This window comes from Diplotaxodon limnothrissa, linkage group LG9 (assembly GCF_057381915.1).
Source record: "Diplotaxodon limnothrissa isolate DT_005_m linkage group LG9, D_limnothrissa_male_GT1.1, whole genome shotgun sequence".
Lineage (NCBI taxonomy): Eukaryota > Metazoa > Chordata > Actinopteri > Cichliformes > Cichlidae > Diplotaxodon > Diplotaxodon limnothrissa.
This window is the reverse complement of record NC_140604.1, coordinates 30,458,650-30,479,374: the sequence shown is the minus strand read 5'-3', so window position 1 is coordinate 30,479,374 and position 20,725 is coordinate 30,458,650. Positions and strand designations below refer to the sequence as shown.

Genomic DNA, 20,725 nt, shown 5'->3' with positions numbered 1-20,725 from the left:
ACAGCCAAGAGACAGAAAAACATGAAAAATTGTCAGCAATAAATACAACCGCAAACACAAAAGATCACATAAATCCAATAGCATGCCAAAAAACTCTTGTCGGCCAGGATTTTTAAACAATGCGAAAACAAAGACATGCTAAGACCACTTCTTGTTTTTCCCTCAGTGGTAGGATTAGGTGTGTGTCACACTAGAGGCTTCAACATGACCACCCAAGGGAGATGACAAAGCCAACCCTAGTCAGATTAGGCCAACAGGGATGTAAATAGGATGTTACATCACCATCATGCTTATCGGTATCCACTACCTTGCCCAAGCACCCTGCCTGGCAAGAGGATTTGAATGACGCCACAGGCCATCGTAATCACTGGCCTGATGTACATTCAGCCATATAGACCTCCCAAAAAACTTACAATTACAACTAATATACAGTGCCTAACAAATTTATTAGACGACCTGTCATTTCATCAAGAAAACAAAGTAAACACAAAAATATTTTAGAAATCTGTCCAAAACCTAAAAATAAAATTGTTATTTATTAGGCAAATAACATATAACATATTTTAGCTGCATACTGGACTTCTCTGAGAAGTCAGAGATTAATCATACATAACACAAAAGCTAAAAACAAATTTTTCTCTTCATGAATGCAAGTAAATAACTGTAATTGTAAATGGCATCTTACTCAAAAAATAATAATGTGCTTTGCTATTTCACCCTGTTTTTCTGTAAAACAGTAAATTGAAAATGAATGAATAATGACAATCATTATAATTTAGAATTAAAATGATCATTTTAATTAAAGTGTGTGTGCTTTAATGATGTTTCTGTAATAGTGGATTAACCATTATAGAAACATAAAAAACCATTTTAGAAATTAGCAGGTGGTGGTCTAATAGGTGTGCTAAGCAGCGTACTTTAATGAAACTAACAAACTGCGTGTTCTTCTCGGAAATAACGCACAGCTATCTTCTTTTGTAGGTTGCAAGTTTGCGCAGCTGGATCATAATCACACATGTTTTCTGTAGAATGTGGCTTGAATGTTTAAAATAAGCTGTGAGATAAGCACACAGAGTTTTATATAGCTAGTGCGATAGGGACTCCCTAATTAATTACACTGGAAAACAATTGCTCTGGCCATTTGACTTTTCCTCAAGGAGTCATTATGCAACCAGTGTAACATATTAATCATTACAAAAAATATTAATATATGATACAACTAAGACCTTCAAAATGTGACACTGTAATGTCACATTTTGTCACTGAGTAAAAATAAGCAACAAAACAAGGGGAGGGTTCAGTCGCATATGGCGATCTGTTGTGAAGGGATTTAAAGGGAATTAAGATGTATCCAGGCCACGTGACATTAGAAAGCTAATCAAGGTCGACGATATTAAAAACTCACGTCTACAGGCAGTGTTAAAGAAACCAATACTTCTACTCACATAATTCTTAACTTTTGGTTAACTAACAGCTATCACACGCATTCAACCCCAGCAGTCTTTCCATGAAACGAATCAACTACCTTTACTCTAAAGCTAAAGCTATAAGCTAAGACTGCTTAATGTAAAAATATTAAGCAGGCTATTTTATCGGGAAAAGAAGGTGAGTTGGCATTTGTTGCTGACATATCAGACTTAACAGTACAGTTCCTCGACCATTTAGTGCAGACTCTTTCTTGTGTGTCCCTTCTTCTTTTTTCCCCTCACTTTTAAACTCACCATGTAAGGTCGTTAGTCCCTTCCTCGGCTGCTGTCCTGCTGATAGCTTCAGATAAAACGAACGAAGCTCTTACAAGGTGAGCGCGTGCGTGTGAGCGTGATTTCTCCCCATGGAAACGTACACACAACCGCGACGCTTCTTGTAGCTACCAAGTGTGGAGACGGCGCCCGCAATGCTTTATGGTCTTTGTTGTCCTTTGAGAGGTATGGCGTTAATAGCCTGTATTCAAATAGGCTAACATTTCTAGCGTAACTTAGGGATGCCTGTTCAATGTGGACTCTTTTTAATGTAAAATATTTTGAATTACAAATAGATAACTAAAGTGAGAGCTATACGCAAGATTTTTATTATTTATTTCTTTATTTTATTCTACTTTTTCAAAACACGAATGTTCTTTCGAATAAGGAGAAAAAAACACGACTTGGTCGCAATTCGAGGACTGCACCAGTAGATGACGCTGTATGATTGTAGAGTGACATAGATACATAGTGTACATAGATAGTACAAATCTACTTCGTATGGCATGTACATAGCCTACAGCTCACATTAGCGGAACAAAAATGTCACCGGTTGTTTAAAAATGTTTATTCAGTGTTTATTGTGTAGGAAATAATATTCTAATAATAAAAAACAAATTACATAACTAACAAGTTCATCCGTACAAAAAAATTAATAAAATGGTTTTTAATATTGAAGTAGACTACAAGTGTTACTTATGTAATTTGTCACCTGGTCAGTCACGTGATCAGTGAGCTAATTAGTGCCTTAGTGGCATTCTACCCGTCCTAAATGTCATGGTTTGCCGAGTGCGGTAGTGTGTTCAACCTGCCGGGAGGGGAGGAGGGATTTCACCCTAAGAGGATTGCGGCGATCGTTAGCTGCCCGCTGGCTTTGTCAAGGCATGCCGGTTTGCCGGTTGGAGTCCAACCGACAACAACGAGGTACAGTTTTCCTCCCAGATACTTGGCAACGAAACCGGTTGGACTTGAAATCATGCGTATCGAAGCAGCGCAAAATCGATCGTGACAGTCCAAGATGACCTATGGTAGATTTTACATGGTGGGAGCGCATGGAAATCCTTCACCAGGAGTGCATCAGTACCAGAGAGCAGTCTCTTGAGGGAGTTATTGCTGACAGGCGGCTCCCGATATGAAGACCAGACCTGCGGGGATCGGCAATGTCCATGCCGACTGGATGGGTTCGCTCCCCTCCAAGCTCAGTGCCATGCCCCTCAAACATCTAGCGGTGCCAGGTGAGTCCACAAAGCGTAAAGATATTTAGTCAACGGAAGAAGGAAAATGTACTGTGGTAATGTTGACTAAAAATAGACCTAACCCCACCCTCACGCCCAGCATAACAGGGGGGAAAACACTGCTGATTCCTTCATCACCTACTGATGCAGACGGAATCCTCTCTTTTTTCACCTTGATTTCTTGTTTGATTTCGATTTCAATTTTTAATTTTCCATCACCAGCAGCAGCTCTCCCTCTTTTTTCCAGGCTCTCACGACTCTTTCACTTTTTGGGTGGATGTGCATGCTCCCGTGGGCCCCGATCAAAAGGTTTATGTTAAGTATCTGGCTACCATGTTCAGTGTCTTAGCCAAGAAAGTCATGGTGAGGTGGTCCATGACACAGGTACTGGACTCAAAATCACTGCAATACACACACACACACACACACACACACACACACACACACACACACACACACACACAAATTAGCCTAAATGGTACATTTTTCAGATCTGTGTTTTACAGTCTAGTGTCTGTGTTTCTCAGCTTCTTATTATGTATAATGTGATGTGGTCTGTGTCGCCAGAACCTGACTTTTAAGGAGCAGCTGGATGCAGGAATTCGCTACTTTGACCTCAGGGTGTCCGCAAAACCAGGCGAGCTTGGAAATGAAATCTACTTCATTCATGGCCTCTTTGGACACAAGGTGAGCGGAGGAGTAAACTTTTACTGCCGTTTTGGGTTGTTATTGTGACTGGTGAGCTGGTCTCCCTCATTTACTTTTATGTGTTACATTTTTCATTTTAATCTGTCACAATCTGATATTTTCCTTCTGTGCTGAATGCTTTTGTGCCAGCTCCAGTCCTAGAATGCTAAAATGACATTTGAATACAAGCTTTCATTTTCTCCCAGTATGAACAGTAACTGTTTTCTTCTAGTACTGTGTTGCAGTTGATGTTGCTAATAGTGGGCAGAGATGACCTTAAGCAAGGATCAGAGGGTAACGTTTAGCTATAAAGATGGGTGATTCTTTTCCCTACACGAGGAACTCTTTGATTACAAAGATTCTGTCATAACTTGACCATGTGACTGAAGAATATTTAATAAAGAAATGCATATTCAAGATTTTCTGATGTCAGTGGCATTAGCAGCTGTAACTGTATACAGGTTGATATTTGACTCTATTAACCTTTATTTTGTGAAATATTTTGGTGGAGTTTTGCAGTGCCGCACTCACTAAAATATTTAAGCTGCTCTTTGGCGTTCTAATATGCTGACTTTTAAAAAGAACAGTAGCCTTTCTGCATCAGTTCATGACTGAGAGACTTTAAGATTTGTAAATTTGTATCCTGATCTCTGGCTCTTCACCCTGTTTTCTCACAAAGGTGAGGGATGGCCTGTTAGAAATCAGCTCCTTCCTGGGCAGACACAGGAAAGAGGTGAGAAGCACATTTTAAAAATTTCTAAACATAAAACATGTAAATAAATGAGCTACATTTACACTACTAACTGATTATGTTTGATGTTTAATTTATGTAGGTGGTGTTCCTGGACTTTAACCATTACTATGCAATGGAGGCAGAGCACCACGTTTACCTCATCAGCATGCTCCAAGAAGTATTTGGCAGCAAACTGTGCAATAACTGTGCGGTGGAGAACGTCACTCTGGACTATCTCTGGGAGAAGAAATACCAGGTGCGATCAGACTGCATCAGTACTGACGGCCTTTATTGCAAAAATGTTTGTGTGCTTGTTGTATGTAGCAACAGGTAAATGTATCTGTCAAATGTTTTCATGAAATATCATACTTGTATTCATTATATGAGTGGCAGAGTGAACAGAAATAAGTCACAACAATTTAAAAAACAAAAAACTCAGCTTTGCTTTTTCCAATAATCTCCCATCTTTAGAAATCATAGCCTTGCAGGCTTTTGGCCTTCACAGAAGTCATCTGGGAACATTTCAGCCTACACCTTATTAGGGCGCTGCCACTAGTGGGACTAGTTTCATGTACTTTTCTTTTGGCTATAGTGTTAAGCTGCACCCATGACAGCTCAGCAGGGCTGAGATTCATTCACTGTGCAGACAGTCAGCTAACTTATTCCTTAAATAGTTCTTGCAATTTGGAGTTATGTCTGGGTCATTGGCCTTTTGGAGGAGGAAAGTGGTTCCAAGTACGTGGTGTCACAGGCTATGGCAAGGTATTGCAAAATGGAGCGATAGTTTTTCTTTTTTCATGATCTCCTTAAGTCACGTGACTCCAAGCAGTCCTCCAGCACCTTCACTTTTACCACATTTCACAGATTTTCATCTTATTGATCCATTTCCTCAAAACTTGGACTCATGGTGAGATGCTCCAAGTAATAAGCACACATGTTGTTCTGACTCCAACAGGGGTACACCCTGGTTGGAACTGTTGCATAACTATCACAGAGAGGTGGGTATGTGTAATTTAGAGTTACCAATTAACCTAAACCCACTAACTGGAGAGAACCCACTCAGACATGGTGAGAGCATAAAAACTCCAAAGTTTGTGACCAGATGCTGGATTTGAACAGGAGCTTCTTCGTGTGAGGCAACAGTGCTAACCACCAGGGTCCCCTATCTCTAATCAGTTTGATATTTATAAAAAGCACGTATTAAGTGACTTCCACAAACCTTTGAAATGTGGTGTACACCTACAAGTAAAAGGAGTAGACAGGTGTTCGTGTAGCGGTGTGTTAGCGTGACCTCTGTGCACAGGTAATCCCTTCCAACTGTGATTTTCCAGGGCAAGAATTAGTGGCAAGTATCATCCTATTAGCACTTGTTTCATAAACTAACCTACATTTATCCTTCCAGATTTTTGTAGCTAAAAATGTTTCAATTTTTCTTTGTCTTTTGGCGTCTCCGATATTACTCTTTCATATTCTTACCTCCAGCTAAGGTGTGAGTACTTCTGCGTCTGCATTACATTACTACAGTCAGTGCATGTTTATGTTCAGATACTATCATTCCTGTTCCCATGACCCTAATCTGTAACTGGCTTAGTTGGCAAAGAACAAGGAGATGAAGTGCAGGGCAGACAGTGAGAGTAGAGCACAAAGTGCACAGTTTGTAGGTGAAAAGGGCAGCTTTCCTCCTCACTCTTTTTTGGCATTATGAGAAACCCACAACTCAAACTTCTTCTGACTTTTCTTCTGTCACTGTGGATGAAGACTGTTCTGGTCAGATATTTTTCCAGTTACACATAAGCCCAGATTTAGACTTCTGCGAGGACTCTTTGTAGACACATCAGTGGCGCACATCGTTGCTGGTGTTTGTGCTTGTGTTTGGTGAATTGTGTTACCTTGTGGTCCTGTCCCAGTGTTTTGAATACGGCTGATAGAAACAAAACCCCCAAAATGCTGGGACTTTTTTACCTGCTCACTCCCAGCTCATTGTTGTGGTCGTAGTTGTGGACTGTGTTGACCCAACGTGTACTTATGTTTCTAGGGAGGTGCAGAGGTTACCTCGTAGGCCATGGCATAGGGCTTCAGAGGGGTTTGTGGTTATGACGTAGCTACAACATAGATTTCCTGCTGAATATTAAATCTCCAGTAAGGGTGAAACATGCAGATACCACCATGAATGCTCAGTTATCTGTAATCATTCACTAACTTTGAGGTCAGGTGTTTCACCATGCTAGGGTCATTGGTTTGGGGGGGGGGGGGGTATATTTTTGGGTACTTTATGTTTTGCACTGCAAAATGGATCACAGAACTCGCCTGAAGTCTTTTTGTCTGCAGACATCTGATCACCAACTTTTATTTATTTTTTCTCTTGACAGGTGATTGTGTTCTACCATCATCCTTCAGCCCAAGGCGTTCCTGTCATGTGGCCTGGCAACAAGATCCCTGCTCCCTGGGCAAACACCACTGAGCCCATCAAGCTCATAGAGGTTAGAAAATAATAATCGTGTTTTATCTCTTGCGGTCTCCATTTTGTTCTTTTTCTAACTAAAGATATTTAAATGCATTCTCTTCACATGAGATTTATTCATTCAAATTTCTGCCTTCTAGTTCCTGGAAACTACGCTGAAGGAAAGAGACAAGCAGGGTTCCTTCCATGTATCCCAGGCCATCCTCACTCCCACTGTCAACACTGTGGCTAAGGGGTTGCTCTGGGGCCTGCGCAGCTACCTGGTGGAGAGGTCCGTGACTGCGATTGGATGGTGTAGAGGGAATCATGGATCATATTTGTATGACAGTTTTAACCTAACAACTCTGAAAAAAATCTCAAGAATAACTGCTTCCTCTACTGCTCATCTTCATTCATTTATTATAGTTTGTGGCCAGTAGAGGTCAGTAGATAGATAGATAGATAGAACTTTATTAATCCCTCGGGTGGGTTCCTCTGGGAAATTCGATTTCCAAAAAAGCACAGCACCGACAGAAGTTACAGAGTTACAGAATATTATATATATATACACACACATATATATATAAATACAGAGACAATATAAATAAAATATACGAAGGGGATAAATAGGAATAAAAATACAAGTGAATTGCACATTTCAAGTATTGAGTCTATTGCACCGTTGACTATTTACAAAAGTATTGCACAAAAGGTATTGCACAGTGAGGTGAAGAGGCACTACAGCTTAGTTGTTCCCCCCTCCTTTGTCCTCCTGTTTCCCCTCCCTCTCCCCTCCAGGGAGGAGTTAAACAGTCTGATGGCGTGTGGGACAAAGGAGTTTTTAAGTCTGTTAGTTCTTGTCTTTGGGAGAAGCAACCTGTCACTGAACAGACTCTTCTGGTTGTTAATGGCCATGTGCAGAGGATGTCTGGCATTGTCCATAATGTCCATCAGTTTCTTTAATGTCCTTTTCTCTGCCACTGTCACCAGAGTGTCCAGCTTCATGCCGACCACAGAGCTAGCCTTCCTGATCAGTTTCTCCAGCCTGCATGAGTCCTTCTTTGCTGTGCTGCTCCCCCAGCACACCACAGCATAGAGTTAATGGTGCTAATGAAATGCATGGAACAAAGTCAAACGCTGGCTTTGCACATGCCTTAAAAGGCCAGAAAAAGAAGAAATTCTAAAAATATTGAAAAACTACATTGCAAGAAACACTGCAGATCTTAGAGCACATCCTGTAACACAGTAAGTTATAAGAACATGTTTTGCATCTATCATTATATTGACTGAATCGGGGGAAAAAACAGTGCACAAAGCATAAATCAAAACTTTTCATAACTCTTAAGAGATTGTATTCTTCGTAAGCAAAGGCATATGATTTTCACTATTTGTTTGCTGTCATCTGGCTTTTTTATCATCAGTGGAAGTCTTGACTTGATGTACGGGTATTATACTCTCTATGCCCTTACATCTGCCACTGGGCACCAATATCAGGGTATAAAACTTCTGAACAGACACTACGGCGAGACAGGAGGTAGCCTAATTTTGCACTTCCGAGGAAATGGGATTGTTTATCACTGCTGGATAAACAATGTGACTTCCTGGTTTTGTTCTGCTGGTGACTGAAACATAGTGAAGAATCAGAGGGTGTTAGAAGTGATACGGCTACAGCATCGCTGTGTTTGTGTCTATGCCAGGAACTAAAATATATAAAGCATTGATTCTGAATGGGGGCAAAGCACTGTCTCCCTGACAGATGGACAAAAATGTCCGTCCCTTTAATTTTCTTTCTCCAATATGTCCACTTTCTCCCACATTGTGACATATCTCAAAAGTCAGTCAACAGCTCTTAATGAAATCTGGCAGAAAGAGAAACAGTTAAGTAAGGAACTACTGATTAGATTTTTGACAGTGATGTAGACATAACTATAAAACTAAAAGACAAAACCTTGGCAGTGGATATTTTTTGTGTGTATTTGCAAGGTCATGATTTTGGTTTTGATTCAAATTTAAATAGCAGGATGTTCGGTGCAACAATAATTGCCGTAATGCTTTGCTTGCTGATACAGACTTTCTTCCTTTTTGGCTCTAGAAACCTGCCAACCATCATGTCCTGGGTTGAGGCTCAGAAGCCAGGGGTGGACGGAGTCAACATCATCACCTCGGACTTTGTGGACCTCACTGATTTTGCCAACATTGTAATCAAGCTAAATAACCTGCTGTTGTCTGAACAGAACCGCAAATCAAGATGACACACGTTTTCATACCAGGAAGACTGACATGGTGGCTTTGAGTCTAGTGGCAAATTTTCCCTGCCTCTCTTTTTATATTGTTCACAAACGGCTCTGGTGCTGCTGGTAGAGCTTCAGTGTATTTGCTTAAGGACACTCAGCATTAAGATGTGCAGGGATGGACTCTGTATGAGCTTGGGTCCTTTAAAATAAAGCCTTTCCATTTTTAAGGAGCTCGTCAGCTAACTTTCAGTCTGATTTTAAGTTGTAGATGACTTTCTTAGCCTCAGTTCTATGAAGACAGTCCAAAAGAGGGAAAGAAGTGAGAGCTCAGATGAGAGAAAACCAGGCATGCCCAGCTGCATTTTTTTACCATCTTCATAAGGCAGACTGAGTCGTGTCATGCTGGAGTTCTGGCTGCATCTGCAGATTCCTTTTTCTGCTTTCCCTTTTGAGGGAAAGCTAGAAATACATCTCATATTTGCTACTAAATGGGACTGCCAGGCAGGTCACCAGATTGGTAGCTGCTGTACATTTTCCCTTGCATGATTATATGACTTTTAACCTCTCAGGTGCTTATGTGGAAGTTCATTTGGATGGTTTATCAATATTACAGATGTGAATTTGGTTTATTTGTATTTTTAAATGGTCTTATGAAATTACTGACTTTGTAAGTTAAGATAAGAGACAGAATTGCATGTTAAAATGCTGTCTGTAGGCATTTTAGCCACTATTGTATGAACTGCACACAAGGGATTAGGATAGCTTCTTTGTTTGTTTACAAGATAAACTCTGTGTGAAAAGAAATTCTTGATATGATTGCAATGGAACTCATTTGTATTTCCAACATACTAATGATTGTTGAAACTGGACCAGTGAGTTAGGGTTGGCTTGTTAAATGTAGACTTGGTCTTTTTCCAGTAATTAAATGAACTTGAGGGAAAAAAAGACATACTTAAATTTTTTTCTTGGTATTTTTATTTATATGTTAAGCAATGCCTTTTTTTTTCTTTTTTTTTTTTTAATGAAAGAGAAGCCAGCTGCTCTCTCATTACTTACTGAATTTAACAAGCAATGCGGACTATGGCACCTTTAGGAGGACTGCATAGGAAAAGCCCAGTATGGGTGGAAATTGCGCCGCAGTTCCCACAAAACACATACAAATACACACAAATAGCTATATATATCTTTATGTTTATCGTATTTTTCCCCCTTGGTCTGTTTCCTCTTACAGTGCTTAAATGTGCAGAAATAGAACTAGTCTCCCAATAAATGTATGTTGGAAAGGAAGTGAAGAGTATATGGTTGTGTACAGTATATGCAAACATGTGGATGAGGGTTCATTTAAAAACTGTTATGCTTAAAATGAAACCAAATGCCAACTGTTGAGGTCTTAAATGTTTTTGCTTGTTTGATAGTGTGCATGTGCATCAGTGTGATTTACAGTCTGTGTGTGTGCCTGTCAGGGCCAGTGATTATTATGCATGCGTGGACTAGAGCAACGACAGTCACCCTGCATTCTTGTGGTCAGACTAGAGTAAGCGAAGAAAATGAGACAGCACAGGAAATGTCATATAAAGAGAAAGGAAGGAGTAACAAAAATAGACTTTTAAATGAAGGTAGATGACATGAAAGATCTGAAACAAAAGGGAAGAATTTAGTTCAAATAGAGCTGAAGTTGTAAAATTGTAGCAGGTGGACCTGTTGCAAGAGAGCGATCAGAACAGCTGCCTTTTCCTGCAGCGGCATCATCATCTAAAAGGGAAATGTTGTTTTACTTTTTAACCCTGTCCTCATTTTGTCACTCACCGACTCACTTATGTCAAATAGCCTGGTGTGTCCAGGCCACATTGTTGACAAGGTTGAGTGTGGTCACCAGGCACTGCGAGGTCCACACACAGACGAGCAAAGGCACTTTAATTGTGGAGTAATTACACATACCATTGTAGGCAAGTGGGAGAGCAGGGAGCAGCAGTTCGAGCAGCAGCTCGAGCTGAGAACATTCCTCTGTTGTTTAGATTGGTTCTGTCTTTTGCTCTCCCCTTAGTCTCTCACTTAACTGTATCCCTGTTGGCTTCCCAGGTTTCAAAGGAGAAGACGATCCAAGCGTAATCACTCAGATGTTAATAAAATCCTGCAGTATTAACTTTTTCTGTCCAGCCGTTTATAAAGACTGCTGTTCTGAAGCTGCTCTCTACCCAGTAAGGTGACAATACTGACACAGAGCTCCCCTAAACTGGTTGGGCACCATAGCTGAGATAGTTCTACAACTGTGCCACTTTAAGCAGTGGTATTTCTGCCACTTCACATGTTCTCATGTCATTTCTCTCTTACCAGGTTCAGAACTTCCTTCATCTACCTCAGTTGCCAAAATATTTTCTCTGGTTACAAGGCACGTGTGTTAAACTGGTGCAAGGCAGTGGTTTCACATATGAGTAATCAGGGTTTCCATTCATTAAATCTCTGGTACATCTGTGGTGTGAAGTGTTTTAACCAAAACCAGCCTTATACACTCCTGTTTGCTAATTTTCTCCTTAAAACCGCTATGACTAGTGCAGGGATGTCAAACTAATTTCACATCGTAGGACACTTACAGCCAACTTTGATCTCCAGTGGGCCAGACCAGTGAAACACCCCCTTTCTGTCAGTGCACAGAGGTTCAACTACAAATTTAATCTCTGACATATCTTAATATAACATAAATTGCTTCAATTAAGACAGCTAAAGATAAAGAAATCTGTCAGCATCACTCTTTGGGCTTAACTGTGAGAAATATTACCAAAGAAATTCTGGTATTTCATTGCCCATCCTGTCCTGTAATTATAACAAAGAAAGTTCTTATTAATTCACAGATTGTTTTTTTTGTTTTTTTAATTGTGAAACCACTGTTAAAAACCAAATCCCCAAACTGACATTTCTATAGTAAATGGTGAAAAACCTGGTACTTTTCTGTCATTTAATTGCTTATCTTTTACCTTGGTGTTACTCCTAAATATACAGTTACAAATCCAAAAGTTTAGGCCCTCTTTTGCGTTTTCCAAAGACATCCAGTAAGCCGGATCAGAGTCTTTGCCAGGTGGATTCAGGCCTCTGGACACCCCTGGACTAGAGTGCTAAAACACGTAAAATGCATCTGACACTGTATCTAATGCCTATAGAAGTTCGGGTTGAATGACAGCTGACAGCTCGGACTTTTAAAAAAAAAAAGTCAGATTCAGGTTTTGTCAAAATTTGGAGAGTGTGATCACTTTCCAAAGAGCTCCAGTGCTCCTGGTACACCTCCTGGGGTCACATGAGAATTGTGGAATCCATTCGGGAATGCCGTCTAACATTTGGTGGCCTTCTGAAACCCACTGTCACGGAGGAGCAGGGAGGACTCGGCGCAGACTGAAATCTCAGAAAAACAGGTTTATTTACACACTCCAGGTGCACTATATACAGGTGAAGGAGAAGGGGGCCAGGGTTCCCAGGGGTGCAGAGCGGGGTCGGGAAAAGCGTCCAGAGTCTCCAAACCAAACACGAGAAATCTGCATACAGAGAACAAGGGTTAGCACGGAACTTTCACGGACAGAGCTCAAAACTGGCTGAGGCTAAAGTAGCACTGACGAGCGTTATTCAATAGTCCAGCGGCGAGGTGCTCTCAGTCACTGCCTTAAGTAGCGGGAGCAAACAAGGTGAGGAGCCACAGGTGATTGCCTACAGGTGGTGGAGGCCGGGAGCTCACAATGAGCTCCGCCCAGGCAGCGAGCAGAGAGAGGAGAGAGAGAAAAGACAAAACATAACATGTAGCCACACAGGGCCAGCCGAGCAGGCACGGGGACCATGACACCCACATGCTCTGGGATGATATCACTGGGAAAGCTTAGAAGCTTTCATTGCTTCTAGGCAACCATGCAAACATAATCACTTAAGAGCTTCTGGAAATACTTGAGAAGAAAGAAAGCTAAAAGGAATAGCAATTTTCAGGCAGTATTACCCAGATAAGGTCTTAGCTGTTCCCTTTTTAAATTCTTTCTCATTCAGGACTGATGGATGCATTAGCTGGTACCAACAAAAGTTTTAAAAAGTCCATGAACTTAATTTAATGTAAAGTAAACCTGATATTTTAGATTCTTTAGTGTGCTTTTGGCCAGTTAGAGTGTCATACATATATGTATGACACATTCCACAACCAGGTGTTGTGGAATGCTAGGAAGCAGTGGAGAAAGTGGAGCACGCTGGGTGCACAAGTTCTCTTCCTGTTTATCCATTAAGGGGTCCACTCAGTGCCTGAGAGATAAGATAATCTAGGATCCATGAATGTCCTATGTCAGCATGGACTTTTTGTGTGTGCGTGCGTGTGTGTGTCAGAAAACTTTCCTTGACCTTAGTCTAAACCAGAGGACCATTTTCACTTCTATATTTATCATTTTCTAACCAAAAGAATACCTCGTGCATTCTGTCCTCAGCAAAATTCTGCATGACTTAGGTTTTATTATGGCTCTGGATCATTCCTGTTGTTGCTTCATGCAATCATTGTTATGAACTGTAACGAATGCAGAGAATCCTGCCAAGTAAAACTGTTTTTGTGTGATCGAGAACTGATGGCATCTTCTTGTGCCTCGTGATGTCTTCAGAGAGCTGCATGACTGGACATGTAGCTGAAGTTTACAAGTGGTGCACACAGCTTATGCAAACAGCAGCCTATAAGACATTTGCAGTTCCAGATATGTAGATCAAATAATAAAGATTATCTAGAAGTGGATTTACACAGAGAACTACGAGCAATATTTTGTCAGAGAGGAAAGAAGGACTCTTTGCCATTAAGCGCACACAAGAGGCGTTCACATTTCTTTCTTTACTACACCTGCATCCATGAGGTATGCCATGGGCTTTTTTATGGTTATGCAACTATATTGTTGCAATTAATAATGGAAATAAAAGCCACAATAGCTTTACTTCGCTGAGAAATATGCCTCAACAGGAATTTAACCTCCAGAAAACCTTCAGTGTTCTTTATCACTTTTCTATGCAAGATGGATCTGCTTGTGTAGTGGATTTGAGTGTGGATATTTACAGTGTCACACTATATGAGTGACAGGTATTCATGGTCAACCCTAACATAAATCCCTATATCTATATGACTTTATATAATAAGCTTGTTATTCACTAAACATCATTATATTCCTTTATTGTTCGGCCTAAATGTTTTTTAATATATGAACCATTTACCACGTTTAACATCCCCCCAAGTTTTTTTTTCTTCATAGAGACAAACTCTCAGTATTAGGAGTGAATGAGACTGCATGCATGCATGTTGTAAAATCATTAGATATCCTTATCAGCTGCCAAGGCTGAAATAATGCGCTCTCTCTTTTTCTTTTTATCCTTCACTCCCCTCTCTTTGTCAGAGGCTTGAACCATTTGATGAAAGGTCAAGTGTACTTTTCTGTAGTCTGTTAACACCTGCACATTAAACTCAGCTTGTGTGAGTGAGTGAGTGAATGAGAGAGAGAGAGAGAGAGAGAGAGAGAGAGAGACTCCCTCCCCTTGTTCCTTATCCACTTCTGCTTCCAGCTGTTGCTGCATTCCTATGCCCGTCGGAAAGCCGTCGGCCTTTTTTACGCGTGTGTGTGTGTGTGTTTGGAGTGTGTGCTTGTGTTTGTGATTGTGACAACCGGGATCAAAAGTCTTTCCTAGAGATCTGCACGTTGCCTGTGCTGTGCATGGAATGTATCTCCCGTCAAGACAGAAGCTGCGGCTACAGCAAAGGCAGAAATAAGCTAAAAACTCTATTTGGGGGAGTTTTGTGCAAACAGCATACCTCTCGATCTTGGATCAGTTTCGCAATTGCGTCCTTTCCTGCACAATGACAGAAGTGGCCATTCCCGCTTCAGTAATGGTGAGTGAGTTTTTGTACCTATAGGCTGTGGATTTAAAAAGTGGAAGAATGTATGTTAATTATCAAAATGTGTTCTTGTAAATTAGGTTTATTTTTGCTTTGCTTCACAGCGCTGCAATACTTTCAAAGTAAGCTGTAACGTTATCTGACTTCAATTGAGGATTTTGTTCGGCAAAATCAAACGCAGATTACCTTTTGGTTTGTTAGCGGGCAGGTACAACGTGAAAATGTAGGTGTACTTTTCGTGATTCCACCGACGATCCAACGTTGCTGCTGATGGCAGCTCTAACTGGAACATTGTAGAAATTTGAAATGATAAGATATCGTTTTGTAAGATTTTTTGCAAATATCAGTCCGCAGAGTACGCAGTGATATTGAAGCCCAACACGGGCTCTGAAGCCCTATGGCTACATAATGGCAAGGCCACAAATCAATCTATCTATCTATCTATCTATCTATCTATCTATCTATCTATCTATCTATCTATCTATCGTGATGCAAAAAAACCGGTGGATACAATTCTTCTGACATACTGTTGCCAACCGTAACGCTGAAAACACATTTTATATGATTGCTTTTTATTTCACTGGGTATCTGCCAGGTGGAAAAAGGAAAAGCAGAAGTCAGTGTGGAGAGCATAGAAGTGACCAATAGCTTAAGAAAAACAAAGATTTTTGGAAACTGTATGTAATGCTGATTTATGAAGGTAACTGCTTGAATTATATGTGCTGTATAGGCTCATATTATGTTTGGAGGCCACTGGTGGAACTTGGGGATTTTTCACCATTAATCTTTTTTCCTCATATCTGAATTCTTTAGTCTGCATTTTAATCTGTGTCTACCTGCCCCCCCCAATACCCCAATACACAAGCACACACACACACACACACACACACACACACACACACACACACACACACACACACACACACACACACACACACACATAGTTTGTTTCTTTTGTTATCTCGAACTCCATCTCCTCTTTTCTTTCCTTTTCCAGCAGTCACAGCTCATTTCACCATACAAGAAGATATGTGTGCTTTAGTAAACCCGTCCACTAGCTCACTGTCTCCCCTTGTCTCGCTGTCATATCCGGCCCTGTGGAAACCAAACATGAGTTGATCCCCTGCATGTGGCAGTTAAAGTAATCTGGGCTTTTCCACAGACACACACACCCTCACTAGAAATTCAACTTACATTTCCTCCAGCTTTGAGTCAGCTGCAAAAACAATGGACTTTTTTTCCTGTCATCTAGCACTTTGCTAAAAGACTGCAAAACTGCCAGTAGGGATGTGAGAGAGTTTGAGCGTGACAGATATTTGTGCTGTTTAACAAGCGGCTCACAGACACATTTTAATCGGCTTTCAGCGGTTTTAACCAAAACAAATGCAAACACACAACAGCAATGCAAACCAAGGACAAGGGATGCACATTATTAAGCATACAGTATTTTGAAAAGCCATGTATATATGAATGCATGAGGGACATTTTAATCTGATTTAAAATGTTATTGAAGACATTACTGCAAACATACTGTTTACCAAGGACAAGGGAGGACGATAACCCTGAATTGCCCCATATGAAGGACACTGAGAGAGGGACTCCATATTAAATAGCATCTGTGATACAATGCTGGCTTTGTCAGGTGGGAGGAGGAGAGGGTCATGCTGGAATGTAAGGGGAGGGGATGGAGAAAGACAGAAGAGAGAAATATAACTAGGCAAAGCACTGAAAGCATTTTTAGACAAATACAACATAGCTGATGTTAAGTTGTGTAAGACTGAGACCACCCTCAGCTCCACTTTTTGGTCAAGTTTGTACCACAGATTGTAGTCATCACAAGCTGCCTATCTTTAAGGCCAACACTACCACAGAAGAAAAAGATGGCAAAAACAAATATATGCATTAAAATGATGAAAGAACCATCCTGATGGCCCACCATTTTTGAAGTTTTCAGCTAGAAAAGCAAAAGCCTGTGAATTACCCCAAACTGCTTATTCATAGATGCAAATAATAATAATTTTTTTAATATCCCAACTGCCATTCATCAACTGAGCCAGAGGACCTGAGAAAAAAATGTAATGTTATGGTTCTCCCTATCTAAATTGCCCAAGCCAGTTCATGATGGCAATATGCTCACAATACTATGAAAACCATAACATTTGATTTGGCCTTTTCAAACAGACATATTGTGCACTAGCTTTTCCAACTAGTGCACTAAAGAGTTGTTCTAACATTGGAACATTTTTGAGAGCAGGACCTTTCCTGTGAATGTGGGTTTGAGAATGCTGTCTGCAGTAACATACAGCAGCTGTGATGAGGAAAGTAACTGAAAGAGAAGGAAATGCAAAAACCGTTTAAAGCAAATACAAAAAGAGGAAGAAGTTGACAGAGGAAAGCAAGGATGGGATGGAGAAAATAAAAATGACCCAGCTGCAACAGTCTGAGAATGCTGAGTCTTTCCACTTGGTTTTATGAGTCCTCTCTCTCTTCTACCTTCCACTGCTATCTTCTTTTTCATTACCCCACACTACCCTCTCATCTCCTTTTCTGTTTCCAGATGCAGGGCAAACAAAGCATTTCGGGGAGACTCAGCTGTTTTACAGATGGGATCAAAGACAAATTGTGTGTGCTTGTGCCTTTCTTCCATTTTGTGCACGCTATATTGTGCATTTGTGAGGTCAGTTCAGTCACTTTCCAATAGAAGGTTTATTTTAAATCTGGGATTAAAATTTTTATTAAAAAAGTAAGTGGGAGGATGTGTGCTTGGAATGTTTTCCTATGGGCAATATTTTCTCAGTGTTTCATATCATTGTGTAGAAATCTTCGACTTATACATTTACTGTATTAGACTTTCTTTGAGTCAGCTTGGTATGTATTTCTGTATTTCCCACATTAGATTCTGGCAGAAGACCTCCTATGCTTGAATCTGGTTTCAAGCATAGTACATCCCATTACTGAGTAGAGAACTTTATATCCATCCTTACGTGACTTTTTTTGTAGTTTGATAAACATGATAAACATTTATTTTTTTAAGTTATATTTGAAATGAGCAAGTCTTTGCCTTGACACCAAACATTATACAAATATGGGTGAAAATGTGATGTACTGTTAAGACAATCTAGGAGCAGAGACATGTATGCAACAAAGAATTAGGAAACAAACAAGGACACTTAAACACTGAGTGCTTGTTTAGTTTGAGTACAGTTTGGGAAATGTTGGTTAAGATTGTTTAACTAAGGATAAAGAACCATCATGCTTTTTTTTTTGCACGGCATTAGTTTTCATCCTCCATGCTCAGTTTTTACGGGACTCTGTCTCTGTACATATACGTATATCATTCAGTAATCCCATACTTTAGCTTTCACATCTTAATTCCCTGATAGCAAAGTGACTGCTGTTGGAATCAAACACCATGAAGATGAAAGCGCTGGAGTCTGGATACTCAGAATGGGGGTTGACACACTTCACTGCTCTGCTTTAACTAGAGTAAACATGGCCACAGACATGTCTTGACCCGCCTAAGCCAGAGCTCACCTGGTAAAAGAAGGTGAAGGCGGAAGGGGGCTTTGAAAACAAAAAGAACCACAGAAAGACAAAGAAGAGGAATGATGGGATAGAGTGAGCCATTTCTGAAAGAACAAGTCAAGGGAGAGTCAAGAAGGTGGGAATAGACTTCAAGGAGCGTGTGTAGGAATGCAAGGTACTGAGGCCTTCACACATAAAAGGGTCTTTGAAATGCACTTCTGCCTAATTTTCAGCAAGCTTCTGTGACCTTTATTCAGCTGATGTTGCCATCACACACTGAGTATTTGCTTTGTCTACAGCAAGGACAAAAATCGGTAGAATGTGGGCCGATACCTTGGTGCGATTGCAAAAAGAACTGGTGTGTGACTTTATTTGTAGATTTTTGTGTGTGGATAGGGGATGTAAGGGTGGCTGAACTGCTAGAATGTATGTGTGTGTGTGTGTGTGTGTGTGTGTGTGTGTGTGTGTGTGTGTGTGTGTGTGTGTGTGTGTGTGTGTGTGTGTGTGTGTGTGTGTGTGTGAGCAATGATGGTGTCCAAGCAGTAAAGGAAGTGATCTCAGGGCGGAAACTTAGCGCTGAATTAGAGGAAGTGCAGAGCTGACTTTGATTTGTGTTTCCCTTCATGGTGATTGGAGGAAAAGGCGAAAAGACAGGAGGAAAGAAGAAGGACAGGCAGGAAGAGGAGAAGCCAAGAAGGCCGCCTAGTATGGAAAACAGATTAAATGCAAAAGAGGCCTCGAGAGAAAGGAAGGAATCACTGAAATCATTAAAGCAATGACACATTAGGATTTGAAAGAGGAAGGGAGAAAAGGAAATGACAGGAGCAGGAAAATGACATGTGGTTGTGATAGTTTCTTATATGCTGTAATCATCTCTGCATGGTGAGAAGCATTTAAGTCATCCACTGGTGTGTGTGTGCGTGCATGTTTGTGTTTTTGATTGTGTGTGTGGACACAAATACAGTAGTAGCAAGACTGTTTTCTTCTGTGAGATAGATGCTTGAGGAAATATGCCCAAATACAAAGTTTATCACCCTGGGAGCATAGCTGAGCTCAATCTGCCTGTTAGATTAGGAGATGCCTTGCTTATGACATAATTTGAACTGTGCCATACTGTTTGATAAATGCTGAACAGGACTTAGAAAATGGTAAGAAGTGGGTTTTGTGTGAAGGAAGACATTGCAGCTTCAATTACATATATATTATATTTTAATGGAGCACATTCTGAATATTTCTCATCAGCATGCTTATTTGCATGTTAACATTTTTTGGTGACAATAAAAATTTCAGGTGATATAAAATTAAGAAGAATTATTCACTGGCCACCATGAATATCCACCCAAGTCATGGTCAGGATTTAAAGTCATGCAACCTGGGTAAATGATGTGCACTTGCTTTGTCACTGCCATGGCCGTGCACAAGCACAAGCTTTGCTGTGTATTTACTTTAAGTAGTATACTGCTCATAGCATGCACAGAGAAACTCAGTTACCTTATTAGTTACTCTGTATCTCTCTTTATCCAGACACATTCATTGCAGCAGAGTGATGGCAGACTTTAACAGTTTGTGGGAAGTCTGCTTTCATGAAACATTTCTCTCATTTCTCCCCACTGCGAAAAAAAAAACTATTTTCCTCTCATTTTCTACTTGGAACATTTTCAGAATCAGAGTTCATTTCACGTGGCAGCTGGGTAAGCTGTGGGCAGTTTTTTCCCCTTCTTTTCATTTTTTTCTTTTCTTTTTTTGTGTGGTTTCTTTATTTGAGTGTTTCTATGTTTGATCATTCCACGCAGGTCATTCCCAAGTTTTGTCATAATTGTGTACACTGCTACATGTCTGGATTGTTTTTGTTTACATTTATGTGTCTGCCTGAATGTGTACACAGGAATCGGAGATGATGTTTCAACCAGAGTCCGATCAGATCTCTCCAGGTGAACCTAAGGTCAGAATACACACAGACACAGGAAAACACATATGCACACATTCACAAGTTTTATGTGGTTTTTGAACAAATCCAGCATGAACACAGTCGCACAATGGCACATTCATTTTAGTCTTATGACTATAAAGTGTGTTTTTAAAATGACCTTTGCACTGACTCTTGCTTGTAGTCTCCGCCCCTGGACCTGATCGACACAGGGAAAGGACTAAAAGTCCAGACAGCAACTCCTCATCTGGTTAGCCTGGGCAGTGGGAGACTGAGTGTGGCTATTACTGTTCTGCCACTGAAAGAGGGTAACGCACACAA

General features: G+C 40.5%; 2 protein-coding genes across 6 annotated transcripts in view; both read left to right on the top strand.

The window, feature by feature from the left end:
• The first annotated feature begins 2,871 nt into the window (after positions 1-2,871).
• plcxd2 (phosphatidylinositol-specific phospholipase C, X domain containing 2) lies at positions 2,872-9,086 on the top strand. 2 transcript variants are annotated; one of them, XM_085362489.1, is made up of 8 exons: positions 2,872-2,974; positions 3,222-3,358; positions 3,542-3,661; positions 4,341-4,394; positions 4,495-4,650; positions 6,764-6,874; positions 6,996-7,126; positions 8,927-9,086. In XM_085362489.1, the coding sequence occupies exons 1-8, from the start codon at positions 2,872-2,874 to the stop codon at positions 9,084-9,086; spliced, it is 972 nt and encodes a 323-aa protein (XP_085218615.1). The 2 variants fall into 2 exon arrangements, with proteins under 2 accessions (XP_085218615.1, XP_085218614.1); XM_085362488.1 differs by having other exon boundaries at positions 6,996-7,174.
• Positions 9,087-14,651: 5,565 nt separating this feature from the next.
• phldb2b (pleckstrin homology-like domain, family B, member 2b) overlaps positions 14,652-20,725 on the top strand; it is a 40,825-nt gene continuing 34,751 nt past the window's right edge. For all 4 annotated transcript variants that reach the window (XM_085363000.1, XM_085362999.1, XM_085363003.1 and 1 more), the window contains exons 1-3: positions 14,652-14,946; positions 20,363-20,419; positions 20,589-20,712. In XM_085363000.1, the coding sequence (XP_085219126.1) occupies positions 14,914-14,946; positions 20,363-20,419; positions 20,589-20,712 (214 nt within the window). In that variant the 5' untranslated portion in view covers positions 14,652-14,913. The remainder of the gene's footprint in view (positions 14,947-20,362; positions 20,420-20,588; positions 20,713-20,725) is intronic.

What these genes read in the sequence shown, in the direction of transcription:
- plcxd2 (XM_085362488.1), top strand. Translation starts at nt 2,872, where the DNA reads ATGAAGACCAGACCTGCGGGGATCGGCAATGTCCATGCCGACTGGATG. An exon ending in TGAGGTGGTCCATGACACAG is followed by an intron (nt 3,359 to 3,541) that starts GTACTGGACTCA and finishes CTGTGTCGCCAG; the next exon opens with AACCTGACTTTTAAGGAGCA. An exon ending in TGGGCAGACACAGGAAAGAG is followed by an intron (nt 4,395 to 4,494) that starts GTGAGAAGCACA and finishes TAATTTATGTAG; the next exon opens with GTGGTGTTCCTGGACTTTAA.